At 37.7% G+C, this 14242-nt stretch overlaps 2 protein-coding genes across 8 annotated transcripts in view; one reads left to right on the top strand and one right to left on the bottom strand.

The window, feature by feature from the left end:
* The window catches only part of obsl1a (obscurin like cytoskeletal adaptor 1a), a 53584-nt gene extending 49605 nt beyond the window's left edge, over positions 1-3979 (top strand). For both annotated transcript variants that reach the window (XM_039655580.2, XM_089133952.1), the window contains 4 exons: positions 1148-1309; positions 1447-1551; positions 2232-2498; positions 3529-3979. In XM_039655580.2, coding sequence (XP_039511514.2) covers positions 1148-1309; positions 1447-1551; positions 2232-2498; positions 3529-3800 — 806 coding nt within the window. In that variant the 3' untranslated portion in view covers positions 3801-3979. The remainder of the gene's footprint in view (positions 1-1147; positions 1310-1446; positions 1552-2231; positions 2499-3528) is intronic.
* Positions 3980-5160: 1181 nt separating this feature from the next.
* The window catches only part of spega (striated muscle enriched protein kinase a), an 81247-nt gene continuing 72165 nt past the window's right edge, over positions 5161-14242 (bottom strand). For all 6 annotated transcript variants that reach the window (XM_089133946.1, XM_089133949.1, XM_089133947.1 and 3 more), the window contains 9 exons: positions 12862-13029; positions 11505-11627; positions 11218-11382; positions 10496-11042; positions 10148-10387; positions 9829-10052; positions 9645-9720; positions 9403-9552; positions 5161-5738 (listed from right to left, as the gene is read on the bottom strand). In XM_089133946.1, the coding sequence (XP_088990072.1) occupies positions 5534-5738; positions 9403-9552; positions 9645-9720; positions 9829-10052; positions 10148-10387; positions 10496-11042; positions 11218-11382; positions 11505-11627; positions 12862-13029 (1898 nt within the window). In that variant the 3' untranslated portion in view covers positions 5161-5533. The remainder of the gene's footprint in view (positions 5739-9402; positions 9553-9644; positions 9721-9828; positions 10053-10147; positions 10388-10495; positions 11043-11217; positions 11383-11504; positions 11628-12861; positions 13030-14242) is intronic.

Raw genomic sequence — 14242 nt, 5'->3', positions numbered from 1 at the left:
TTTTTATATTATCTTCACTATATGAACAATAAAATAAAATGACACACTATATGAACAATAAAATAAAATGACACAACCCTGTCTCTGTTTGATAAATATCAATAAATATCAATGTTTCATATTTTTAAAATGAAAACAAAAAGATCATGTTCATTTTGTTATAAATATATGCAGTGAAGAGAATCGCGTTGCCTGAACCACATGGCCATTAGGCTAATAGGCTATGTTGTTTTTTGTTAATGAAAAGAGTCAGAGGGGTGTTTTATAACATATTTCAATTTATTGTTGACGAAAAGATGCAGAGTTGTAGTAAATTTCGTTTTATTGTTGCCTAAAATATAGAGTAGAGCGTGCTGAGTGACGCGATCAAGTACGCTCTGTTCCATTTGCAGAAGAACAGGACTTGCGTCCTCGCATCCTCCGGAGTTCGTTCTCCGGAGTCGAACTTGCAAGTCTGAACTACCAAGGACGCAAGTCCGAAGTCTGCGTACTTGGTATTGAGAAACGGCTATTTTCTGGTTGCTTCAGCTTCTTCTCGAAATTCAAGATCGATAGTAAAGAAGAGGCTCACTATTTTTGCTAATGCTTTATTATCATGAATGGTTAGCTGGAGTTAAACTTGCAATGAAATCAAAACATATTATTTCTTTATAAAAAAAATTTGGTATAACTTGTTATTCTTGTGAAATAGCTCCCTTGATATTTACGACTTGGCTATAAGCTACTGCAGTTAAACCAGTCACATTCAGATCTGCCTCCATTCCAGGATGAATGCTCATTTTTTACAATCCAATCCACAACAGATGGATCAAATTGGCTGTCCTTGTTTCTTTTTTTTTTTTCATGTTCATTTAGCCAAATCATAATATACTGTAATAATAACATTGGTCACAATTTCTGTATCATGCCAAATTTAATAAGATCGTGTTCTGTGTAAGGGCCCACAGCTGTACTAATACTTGTTTCTCTTGAATATTTAAAAATCTGTTGTTCCAAGAAAAAATATTTTGTGCTAGCATATATTTTGTTGTCCTTTATCATTTTTACTTCAGATGTCACTGATTTGTGACAGGGATTTGTATGCAATGGCTTGTCAGATATAATCTGTGCCTTAAATATGACTTAAATATGAAATATTCATTTTCAGAACATGAATTAGAGATCATAACTGGCTTGGAGGATCTTTATATTAAGGAGGACCAGAATGCTGTTTTTATGTGTGAGCTGTCTATGGAAGATATGCCTGGGGAATGGTACAAAAATGGCAGCAGGATACGTCCCACTACCACCATCAAGACTCGTACAGAGGGTGAGGATAAACTAAACTAATGTTTTAAATATACAAAGAACGGATCCTTTATTTTTCTGTAGGAATTATGTATAATATCAGACTTTAAATAAAACTTGTAAAAGGAAAGAGTTATTTTTATTTTACCATTTAAATAGGCACAAAACACTTCCTGCTTATATGCAACGTCAAGGCTGAAGATTCTGGAGAAGTCAAGTTTGTTTCCAAACAAGTGGAGTCAGTTGCTTATCTTGAAGTTGAAGGTATTATATAAAATATGTACTTAAAGTTACACTAATATATATATATATATATATATTTTTTTTACTTTAATATTTTTATTGTGTGGTAACCGTTTTATAAAAGCAATAAGGTACTCGAGGCAAATGCTGTATCATAAATAAGTAACAGCTTAGTAACGGGGTTATTCTTTAGCCGTTACTTATTCACGATACAGCACAGCCTGCCATACCTTATTGCTTACATAAAGCACTGTGAGCTAAGATGAACAAGCATTGAACAATTTTATTGCTCATCAACGCATTCTCACCCCAAGGCGTCACCTTTGACCATGCTTCAATATTTGACGTTTCAGGCGCCCTTTAGCGTCACTTACATGACGTGATCCTACGGCGTCATCTAACTGACGCTAAAGGAAAGCGTCAGTTAGAGGACGCGGTTAGGTTTAGGTGTGGGGTGGGGGTAGGGTTACACGCGATCCTAGGGCGTCATTTAACTGACGCTAAAGGGCGCCTAAAGCGTCAGATATTGAAGCATGTCCAAATGCTTCCCAAGGCGTCAGTTAGGTGACGCCTTGGGAGTGAGAATGGGCTGTGCTCATAGTTAACTAATGCATTAATGACAACAAATGATACTCTATTGAAAAGTTTTAACAATTATCTGATCCCAATCAAAAATCCTTTGTCAATATCTGTTCTTATAGAGCTTCCTGTTAGCATTGTCCGTCCCCTCAGAGATCGAACAGCTCTTGAAAAGCATCGAGTCATTCTAGAATGCACTGTATCATCACCAAATTGTGACGTCACCTGGTACAAAGGGGATGAAGAGTTAGAATCCACTGAACACATGGAGATGATACAAGAAGGCTGTTACCATAAACTTGTTATCCACCAGGTGGCATTGGAGGATGAAGGAACTTACAGTATTGAGGTTGGGGAGCACACATGCACAGCCAAGCTAATGGTTGAAGGTGAGAATTGTTTGGATCGAAAATTACCATTTTTATTATGCAACAATGATTTTAGTATGCTAAATGGATAGAACAAATTATTAAGACAATATTTAAATGAATTTGATTTGAGAAATTAAAAGAGATATGCATGGCATTAAAGGGTTATGGTTCACCCAAAAAGAAAATTTATCCCATGATTTACTCACCCTCAAGACAACCTATGTGTATATGACATTTTTCTTTCAGACAAATACAATCAGAGTTATATATATATATATAAAATGTCCTGGCTCTTCTAAGCTTTATAATGGCAGTGAATGGCCGTTTTTGTTTTAAAGTCCATCACAGTGCATCCATCCATGATACAAGTGCTCCACAAGGCTCTGGTAGTAAATTTCTTCAGAAGCAAAGCAGTGCGTTTTGTAAGAAAAAGTATCTATATTTAAAACTTTTTTGACTAAAATAACTAACTTTCAGCACACGGCCGTACGCATCGATTTACGGCGAAAGAGTAAACATTGAACAGATGCACAATGTAATGACAAACGCAGAAGCACAGAGGATAGAGCAAAACAAAACACTAGTAACGTATTAGGAGTCTAAAACATCAATTTTTAAAGAGAGATGTCAGGGGAGCTTGAGTTTTTTTTTTTTCCCAGCCCTGTTTGTTTGAACCGCGAGAGGCATCTAAACTTATGATACTCCTACATTCTACATTTGTCACGGGTTACTTTTGTGCCACAAGTCGACTTGCGTCGACTTGCTTTTTAGTCAAAAAAGTTTGAAATATGAATATTTTTCTTACACAAACACATCGCTCCAGCGCTGTGTGGATTACTTTTATCATAGATGGATGATCGACTTTAAGAAAGAAACGGCTATTCACTGCCATTATAAAGCTTGGAAGAGTCAGAAGTTAGATAGATAGATAGATCTAGTCACACCTAGGATGACTTGAGGGTGAGTAAATCATGGGGTAAATTTCATTTTTGGGTGAACTATCCCTTTAAAGGTCATAGTTTAAACTTTCTGCTTTTCGACTTCATAGCCCAGTCTATCCTAGTGGTGAAGGATATAGAGGATGTGGAAGTGAGAGCTCCTGAAACAGCTTGCTTCCAGTGTGAAGTGTCCGTGACCCTCATCAAGCCTCCTATCTGGACATTAAATGGGGAGAACCTGCAGTCTGGGCCCAATATTCGAATCGAGAACCAAGGGACTGTCCACAAACTGACACTCAAAAACACCAGCTCTGACATGAGTGGGACAGTCAAGTTTACAACAGGGAAAGCCAAGACTAGTGCCAAACTGACAGTGCTTTAGAGAATTATCAAAGTTCACGTACATGAGGACAGTATGAAAGAGCGGGAAGTAGTATATATAAATTGATGTGTGATCATATCAAGCAAATTAAAGTAATGCTCTTAGATATTTTAACCTGTTTTTCTCAAAGTTAAAAAGTGAGACCTGATATCGAAAGAGATAGACTAGCCACAGCACACATTTACATTGATATTTGAGAGAGAAAAGTCATAATTTAAACCTGATGGTTGTCTGTTTGGTGTCAGAACAAAATGTGATAGGAAGCAAGTGTCATTGCAAACTCAATGTGGACATTGAAAGTATATGAAGATGCAAAGGGATTAAAACCTGAGGATTTCCTTTTTATGCCATTTTTTTCCTTTTTTTTTTTGTGGTAGAACCACACAATAATTTATAAATGTAACAACGGTCTCATAAATGCTGATAAAGAGGAGAATGTATGTGATGTCTAATATGGATGGAAAACTTTTTATAGTATTTATAATTTTTAATATTTTACAGAATGGAATGACAGAAATGACAGAAGGTTCTATTTTATAGACGCAAAATAAAAGTAATGTGTGTTTAAAATGTAACCTTTTCTGGATTTAGTTAAATGAAAACTGCTGATATAAAAGCTTATATCATATGCATCCATACCACAGTACTAATGATGCTGCTGTAAAAGTGATATCCCATAAAAATAATAATGTAAAAAATAAAAGTCATCACAAGATTCCCATCTGTTATGAAATTTAGATTTTATGTCTTCAATTAACCCGTTTTATTTTTAATTCTGTTGAAAGTTTACAACCATAGAAAGTGGACAAAAAACTGTTATCATAGTATCCATACTATTATTATTATTTATTTTTTTACAAAAACAGCAAAAGCAAAAATTCTATACTGAAATCGAATGTATCGAAAGACATGCCAAACACAGTGTGATATACAAAGTTTGAAATATAAAATCAAATGTAAACACAACATCTAAGGTTTACACATACATGGTAGCATTTTTATTCTCAACCAACAGTAATGGCTTTCTTAATACAAATAAATAAACTTTAAAATATCTTAGAACACCAGAGCATAATTTCTTTATAAACTTAAACGTATATTATGTTGCTGACACTATTATAATTAAAACATTGACAAATCAGCATTTTACACTGCAGACAATTCTCAAAAGAAAATCTCTTCTCAGTAAATGTAGAAAACAGTATTACTGTATTCTTCTTCATGGACTCTTACTACTTGCTTCTCCAATTCTTAAAATGATACTCAATTCAAGTTCAAATGGATGCATCACCAATTCTAACCTACATAAATACTAAATGATAATTATATATATATATATATATATATATATATATATATATATATATATATATATGTGTGTATATATATATATATATTATAATCATTCTGGTATAATCACTGATCTAAAGTTAATTTAATGCAGTATTGCTCTTTATGTAATGTTCGTCACCTTGATATAACTGTTACTTGTCGATCAGCTATCGACCAAGACCTTCTCTATTATCACCCCTAACATCTAGTCTGTTTTTTTTTCTCTTTTTTTTCTTGAGATAGAGTACAGTTTGTTCTTCAACTCATATTATTTGTCATTAAGAAAGCTCCTGCTAAGAATTTCCAGAATTTACCAGCACGGAAAGAGTATTTCCTTATACTGTGCTGAGTCCTTGATTTTATTCACTGATAGGTGTGCCTGGTGAGCTAGAATTGGCAGATTAAGCTGGGCATGAAGACCCACTCTGGTAGACTCTGAGAAGGACCTCGTGTTTAGTAGCTGACTCTGCACATCTGCGCTGGTGCTCCCCCATGAATTCTTTGAGTCGTGTGGTAGTGAAAGTCAAGGTCTGTCGACGCAGTTTCTTTAAATATGAGTCATGAAGCCATGAATGTTTGAGGCAGTCCTTAATGGTGGGTCGGCACCTGGGGAAAAAGTCCATAAAATCAGTAAAAATCAGTGGTGGGTGGTCAGGGCAATATATTTTTTCCTTTTTCGTTGCGCTGCTTCCAGTACTGTTTATTTATCATATTTCAGCCATCATGCGTTGCCAGGGTCAAATAAATCTGCCTTCAGGCCTTCTGAATCGTTTAAAATGATAGGCAGTGAAACCGTTGCTTTAACCAATCAGATAATCAGTCAGATTTAATCATCCAATCAGACTTCGATTTCACTCCAGCGGGGCCATCTAGAAGGCGTACAATAACGTCAGCATTTTCACGTCCTTAGATTGGATGGTCAGAGCGCGTACTATCTCTGCTAGCCACATCTGTAGCAAACTGCATAAACTAAAATATATTTCTGTAGATTTAATAGTTTTTAAATAATCCCTTATTCAGCCTCATCCAACTTAGCATCTGTCCGGGTAAAAACAAATATAACAGTAATGTATGCAACAAATGATTTTGAAGGCAAAAGTACCGCTGAGAGCATGGGGCAATTTTGCAACCAATCCTGTCACGGATGGTTAAAAATAATGATAAAGGGAAACTGTGAGATATAGTGGATCTAAAATGCAGCATGATATTTATTAAACAAAAATAAGTAATCAAAACAAGTGAAGGAAGGAAGAAACATTTCTGAGAGCTACATCTTTTACTTGGCCGCTATACCACCTGACCACTGCAGATTTAAAATGTGTTCAACTTGAATCGGCACTGTGAAGACTGATCAGTGTATGACACCAATAAATATACACTGTAAATAAACCAATGAAACCTGCTTAGAAACCAGAGACTGAAACCTGCTCAGAAAGGGAAACAGTAAATAACAAATACAAACTGAAAATGAAAACAAAAATATAACAGAATGTGAAAATTCTGTAGGGGAGAGCAGGGCACAACCTACAAAATTTGGTTTTGGCTCAATTATTAAAAGAAATGATTAAGTTAGATTCAACTTTTTTACACAAGCAACATGCATATCTCTGCTACAAATGAACACTTTCTATGACCTACCATTTTCATACTGATGCACAGAAAGTGACAGAAGTGCAAATGTTACAACTTACCCCATAAGCAGGGTTAATAGTAACACACATAATTCAGTACTGTTTCATTTGTTTAGTTTGATATTGTTTGTGCATCTCTATAGATAGATATCCATACATCCATCCCTGATCCAATCATCTTTCTGTTATGGATCAATATCATGGAGAGAGACATAGAAAAGAGCTGAACAGTTTTGCAATAAATAAATAAAATCATCAAATATTGTAATTGCAATATTAATATTGTAAATCAAATATTGTAATTGAAATAATTGAATTAGATCTGTGTGTGGCAGCTGCATATTAACAATAACTGTAACAATAATACAAATGAGCTTAAAATCAAAATTTTAAAGGGTTTATTGCATTAAAAACAGATGAATAAATAAATAAATAAGTGATCAATAGATAGTAAACTAAATTTTAAACATTTTAAATTCCAGCATTGTTTGTGAAAGCCCAACAAAGTTAAATATATAAACGAATACTCAAACCTGAAAAGTTGTGTGGCTCCCTGTTTTCATTTGATTATCATTGTGCACTTGGCGGCTTAGTTGTAACACTGTGCTACAACTAACCCCGCTGTGTAAAACATATTTTAAGGCTAGCTAACAGTTGCTAGGAGTTGCTGACATGTTTCAAAACGGTTTGCTTGATCCTGACTAATTATGTAAAAGGTCTGTACATTTAACGCTGCGTTAGGCTGTGGCCTGCGCTCCCCTATATGGAATTAGTCATTCATGTCAATGGTATACATAAATCGTGATTGAAAAAAAGGGGGACTCAACGTCATCAAGCCTATAATGTGATTGTTTTTTGAGGCACACGTGAACCAAGTTGTGCTTTCTCCAATGGTAAAGCCATGGAGGTAGGTATTTCTTTAAATAACAGGGGTGTCCAATCCTGCTCCTGGAGGGCCAACGTTCCTACTAAGTTTAGCATGATCCGGCCCCAACACACCTGGCTGGAAGATTCCAGTCATCCTGAAAACCTTCACTACTGGTTAAGGTGAATTTGAATAGTGCTGGAGCTAAATTCTGCAGAAAGACAACCCTCCAAGAGCAGGGTTGACTACCCCTGATCTAAAAAGTGCAATGCTGTGGAAGCTGCAGGAACAGTCTGACAATTCCTTCACTTAAAGGTGCATTGCGCAACTTTTCATGTTAAAAATAGCCGTTTTCTAACCCATACATGCTTAAACAATCGCCTGATGGGCTGAATGAGCCCTTCTTTGATCACTGCGATCGCCTCTATAACCCTGTACAGTGAAATATATAAGAGGGATTCGGGCTCGAATCTGAGACTGGGCGTGACGTCATGCGCGTTCACGCTCGCCTGGCTATGTCTGGCAGGTTCGTGTAGCTATTCGCCGCCGTTCTCCGTATCAGAGAAGACAACTCGAGCGACACAACTCTAGTCAGCTTTCCACAAAAGTAGACGATGGATTCAAAGGGGCTGTTTACACCTGGTCACTTCATGTACGTGTCTTCTGTGATCGGATAGCTATTCGATCGTGAAAAGACCAGGGTGTAAATGCCCTCCGAAACGCATTCGAGACGGATTTGAATTCGATCGCTCAAACCACTTGAGGACGTGGTCTGTGCCGTATTCCAGACGAAACTGGACAAGTGTAAATGCATCTGGTTGTTGAAACCAAGCTATATGTCATGATATTTTAGTCATATCGACGCGCATCACCTGAGCAGCTGAGCTGAGCCCCTTCATCAAGCGCCGCAATCTATCGCAAATCAAAGTGAATTAGCCTAGTGAAAGTAAGTCGCAGACGCTTAACACTACCATCTTCATTAAAAGTAAAGAAATGAAATGATCTTACCAGTTCTGTTGCCGATCTCTCTTATTGCTGTCTTTGCTGATTTTGAAATTAGCCGATGATTAATAAAATCCAGCTCATATCTGTTGCTTTCGGTGACGTGCACTTCATTAAATCTGTATATGGCGCGGAAAGAGACCGGCTTGTAGCTCATTACAAACCCCAACGCAAACTCCACGTGAGACAGAAAATAAAACTTCTGTCTGTCCAGTGCCATGCGTCGGAATAAGACGAGAGTCAACATCGGGAAGCTTTCAACAAACGGAGAGATCTCCGGTCGGCTCTAGGGCTCAAACGGGTCATAGCCTATACAAAGTGATAACTGAACGTGTTTCCATAATAATTCAATCATAAGTGGATACAGTAAGCACAGGGAGATAGATGGAAACAAAAACCGAAGTTTTCTACTACCCCCGTTTCCCCCTCTCACACAAGTGTGTAATTTACTCGAATGCCTTTCCTTTCATATATTTTAAATGACTTGCAGATTTATTACTGTATTACCTCATTATGACTGTAACAAAAGATGTGTGCCGCACAGTGTGCGGCTGATGCTCCTTAGTTATGAACAGCTCGTGCAAACGTGCGTATGTGTGTGTGTGTGTGTGTGTGTGTGTTCCTCCATGAACGCGCACAGCTCTGGTTGCAGTTTCGCTTGTCGCCAGAGGGGGCGTAGTTCTGCAAAAACTCAGAGACTTGCGTTTAGCTCCTTTAAGGGTGATTTTAACTTAAATTGCAACCAGTTCCCGGCTGTGTAATTGATACTCACCATTGATAGCCATTTATTAACTTCTTTAAAAACGTGGAGGCACTTTGGGACACCTTTGGGTAGAGCTTAGATGAGTCAAACTTTGCTGCATGGATTTTGGTCTCTGTCACTTTTGGGTCTTTGTCTTGGAAAGGATGTCTACCGCTGAGCCTACAGTAAACAAAGTGACTTAAGTGACTTTTTTTTGTTTGATAAGCTATTTATCTTCGAAATTCACCTTAATACAATAGTAAATGACTTACATAATATAGGAAAGAACTCCCAAGCTCCAAATGTCTGCTGGGGGTCCTACTAGATCTCCTTTCAGCATTTCTGGAGCTTGAAGAAGGCAGAAAACATCTCATTAATGTCAATAAGACATGGATATGTATTTTAAATCCTTATGTAGAGAAACATTACAAGATAAGAATTGCACAATGGACATACCCATATACTCCAGAGTCCCAAGATCTCTGCTGTATTGTTGAAGTGAGAGAGGGTTAAACCTTTGAGCACTGCCAAAATCTATTATTTTAATCACATTGAGGTTGGTGACCATGATATTGTCTGGCTTAATGTCCAAATGAAGAATCCGACAGTTGTGGAGATATTCTAAACCCTGAAGAATCTGGACAATGAAACCCACTACATCATCTTCAGAGTAACAGAATCTGGAAGAGAAACCAAGACCCATCTGAAGACACCGAACTTCATTTTCACATCCTATTTAAAATAAACAATCTATAAAAATTGGGCTCATACACACCTGTCAATGAGACTGTACAGGATTTCTTTGCCTGGGCAGTACTCTGTTATGAGTACAAGGTAGCGAGGTGTTATATAGGCTTCATGTAGGGCCATGATTCTTTCACAATGAAGGGACTTCAGGGTCTCATACTCCTTTATGACAGTTTGCTTAGTCTGATGATCATAGGGAATTATCTTTGCTACAAACATCTTCCCTGTTGCATTTTCTCTGCAATCTCTTATGACTCCAAAACGACCCCTATCAAAAAACAAATGTTTCATGAACGTTATTGCAGATTTTTAAACTGTAAAAATAGATGGAGAATTATATGTATAAATAAAGGGACAAGTAATTGTATTTTCTCACCTAGCTTTCTCATCCAAAAAGCTATACGGCTTCTGGGGAACTCCTTGCTTCAAAGTGGTCTCAGTTTTTGTGCAGGATACCACTCGTCCTGAGGGTGTCTCTTGTGTGGGTGAGCTTGCTCCTTCTCCTATTGGACTGATACTGCTGACCAGAATTACATTGGGCGAGACAGGTGTGGGAGCAACTAAGCAAGTGGCTGGAACATATGTAGGTACAGGGGAAATTGATCTGCCTATTGAGGGTGGAGCTGTGCATGACCTTGGAGAAACAGTCTGGACTTGCGTAACAGGGGGAATTATGTTGATAGTGCTCATTGGCTTGGGGAGAACAAGAGGAGGCATGGACGTCTTTGGGCAAGAGTGAGAAACAGGGACTTCTGAAGAAGTATTTGTAACTTCACCAGACTGTGCAATAATTGGACTAATAGACTGACTTAACACACTTGGCTGTGCTAATGTAAAAGCAGATGTAGTCACAGCAGTGGTCACAACTGGGTAAGAGGTCGAGGGGTGTGTCTTCATTTCAGCAGGCTTATGGAGTGGTGCCACTGCAAAACAGGTAGGATTGATGTACACATACATTTATTTTCCAAATCCAGAAAATAAAAATTAAATGGCATTAACCAGTTAATTAAAATAGTAATATAAGCTTTAATTACAAGACATTTTACTAAGTATTAAGTAGGCTAAGTATTAAGTACAACTGAACTGTATGCTCTGTACCTTCAACGTTAATGCTTACTCCCTCTGATACATTACTGTATGGACCTTGGCCAGCTTTATTTACACATGCCACACGGAATCGGATGGTAGATCCAGATGGAAGTTTAGAGGAATTGTAGAAGCAATCAGTCACTCCTGTAGCTTCAGTCCACCACTTATCATCTCCTACAGATAAAACGTGAAAATGTAAAACACTGCACAGAATAAATGACAAAGATATAATAATATCCATACTATTATGAAACATAATAAATCAGTATATACAAAATGTATTAGACATTCCCTACCATCAGATCTTCTCTCAAGTATGTATGAGCAAGGAACTTTGGTGTCTGATGGTTTCCATTGCACCAGAGCAGTGTTATTGTATATCTGTGCAATCTCTGGGGTTCCTGGTGCTTTTGGAACACCTTAAAATGTGATATAAACAATACATGAGAAAAGAAAATAACTTGTGCAAGCATAATGAACAAAATATGAAAACGTCTAAACATCAGTTGGGTATTAATGCTATACCCGCCCAAACATCTGTTGGGTATTAATGCTGAAAACGCCTAAACATCTGTTGGGTATTAATGCTGAAAACGCCTAAACATCTGTTGGGTATTAATGCTGAAAACGCCTAAACATCTGTTGGGTATTAATGCTATACACCTTATTCCTCACAAGCTCAAATTTTTAATTATGGGAGGCACTTCTGGTTTAAGAAACTTCCACTAAAAATAAATAAATAAAAAGACAGAATATTTTCAAATTATAAGGTTGTGCTACAAATAATCCTTATCTGCCAATTTGATTGAATAATCTGTAAATTTTTCTTTGTTTTATCTTTACACATCAGAAGAATAATCTAACGCTTGGTATATTAATGTGACATGATATCACAAGAGTGTCCGTGGCAAGAGCTCTTTTCATTCGATGCATTTTCCTCCTGATTATTTCTTTAATTTTCTCTTTCTTTTTTCTCTCTGTAACAATATTAACAACATACTGCACACTTGTGGTCTGCTCTCATTATTTGTTTTACTATATATATCCCAAGAATAATTCCGAATGCTCTCAATCTCTTTATTTTTCCTCCCCAAATCCTCACATCTCTTTCCAGGTTTTTTTTTTTTACATGGATACTATAAAATGTAATTGTCTCCTCTTTTCACTTCTAATCCCTAATCATCTTCAACAACAGGAATGTTTCTAAAAGAGGTAAATTCAATATTTGTGGCCTGTCAAAATGATGGAAAGCATTTTGAAATATTATCACTCAATAATAAAGTTAATGAACTTTTTTTTACTAAGGCAATGTTACATAATACAGACATACTGTATTACTACAGTGATATTTAACATGTCTGGTAATAACGGTAATATTGCTGCCGAAAGAATCAAGCTTTTGGGGTTATTCATGGTTTGTTGTAGTAATTTGTTAATGCTTTTAAGTTTCCCTTTAATGTTCAATGGTTAAAGTGTGAGTAGAGTAAGGTAATTTCATTGATTCATTCATCAAGTGTATTATTGCATTGATAGAGCAAGCCTTTCACAGATTATTTACAGTTTAACGGAAGTAACTCTCATAATTCACACAAAGCATAATAGGGTGTAGGAAAAAGGTGGATACTAAATAGTGAGCAATCTTCCAGAGCTTACAGGCTAAGGACAGTATACAGGAACTAGTTGCTGAAGCCAGGTTATTAGTGGCTACACATTCATAGATTCCAGCTTCCTTCTTAGTGGTCTTCATGATCATCAAAAGTTGCCTTCCATCTGGGCAGGCCACTAAGCTCATTCCGTCATGAATCTCCAAAGGTTTCTTATCTACGAACAGAAAAAAAAATGTTGGAAAACGTCTCAGGTTACGTATGTAACCCTGGTTCCCTGAGAGGGAACGAGACGCTGTGTTTGAGACGCGGTGGGAATGCCCTGCGTGATTACGCCGTGAAGCACATGTAAAATCAGTCCAATGGAAGCCCGAAACGTCATGGGTGACGTCATAGACCAGGAAACTATAAAGCACCCCTGAAATCAGACCACGCTAGCTTCTGAAAAACCTGAAGCAAGTCGATCAGGGCATGCAGAAAGTATGGCAGGCAAACACAGCGTCTCGTTCCCTCTCAGGGAACCAGGGTTACATACGTAACCTGTGACGTTCCCTTTCAAGGGAACTTCGAGCTGTGTTTGAGACACGGTGGGAACCCCATACCCATACACCCATACCCACTACGCCATAGTGACAAAAGAGAAAGTCCTGTGAGAAAGTCCTTGCGCACACTAAGAAGCAAGCAACCTAGCCCCTGGAGAGGAGAGGTCAAGGTCATAAAACCAAACAAATGTATGCGGAAAGGACCACCCTGCCGCATTACAAATGTCAAGAAGGGAAACACCCGAAATTAAGGTCATAGAGGCCATCATACTCCTTGTAGAATGGGTCCGAACAGCCATAGGTGAAGGCTGTCCGGCCGCTTCATAAGCCAATGATATAGGTTTAGATGCAGGGCATCCTCTCTTGAATGACCCAAAGCAGACAAATAGTTGATCAGACTTACGCCACAGGGCAGCTCTGTGAACATAGGCATCTAATGGCCGAACTGGACATAACAGGTTCAGTTGTTCTTGATCTGGGGTATTAAAAGCTAGAGGATTAAAGGCCTGCAGCACTAATTGGCCCCCAACATTAACTGGGACCTTAGGAATATAACCCGGTCTAGGGTAGAGAAATGCCTTTACCATACCAGGTGCAAATTCGAGACATGAAGGAGCAACCGACAAGGCATGAAGATCTCAATTTCTTTTGATGGAAGAAATAGCAAGCAGAAAAAGTCTTTAGAGTGAGAAATTTTTTCTGAAATAATCTTTTCAAAGCCAGACCTTGAAGTACAACGGCTAAATCCCATGCCGGTGCTCTAGAGTGCAATAGTACCACGGAGAAAACGAGTAATATCAGGATCTCTCCCAATAGAAATAGCCCCCATAGGGGTGTGGTAGGCAGATATAGCCACCAAGTAAACCTTTAGGGTGGAAGGAGATAATC

The sequence above is a fragment of the Pimephales promelas genome, chromosome 8 (assembly GCF_988280905.1).
Source record: "Pimephales promelas chromosome 8, fPimPro1.hap1.1, whole genome shotgun sequence".
Taxonomy (NCBI): Eukaryota; Metazoa; Chordata; class Actinopteri; order Cypriniformes; family Leuciscidae; genus Pimephales; species Pimephales promelas.
Note: the sequence above shows the minus strand (reverse complement) of the source record. Positions and strands in the feature narration are given on the sequence as shown.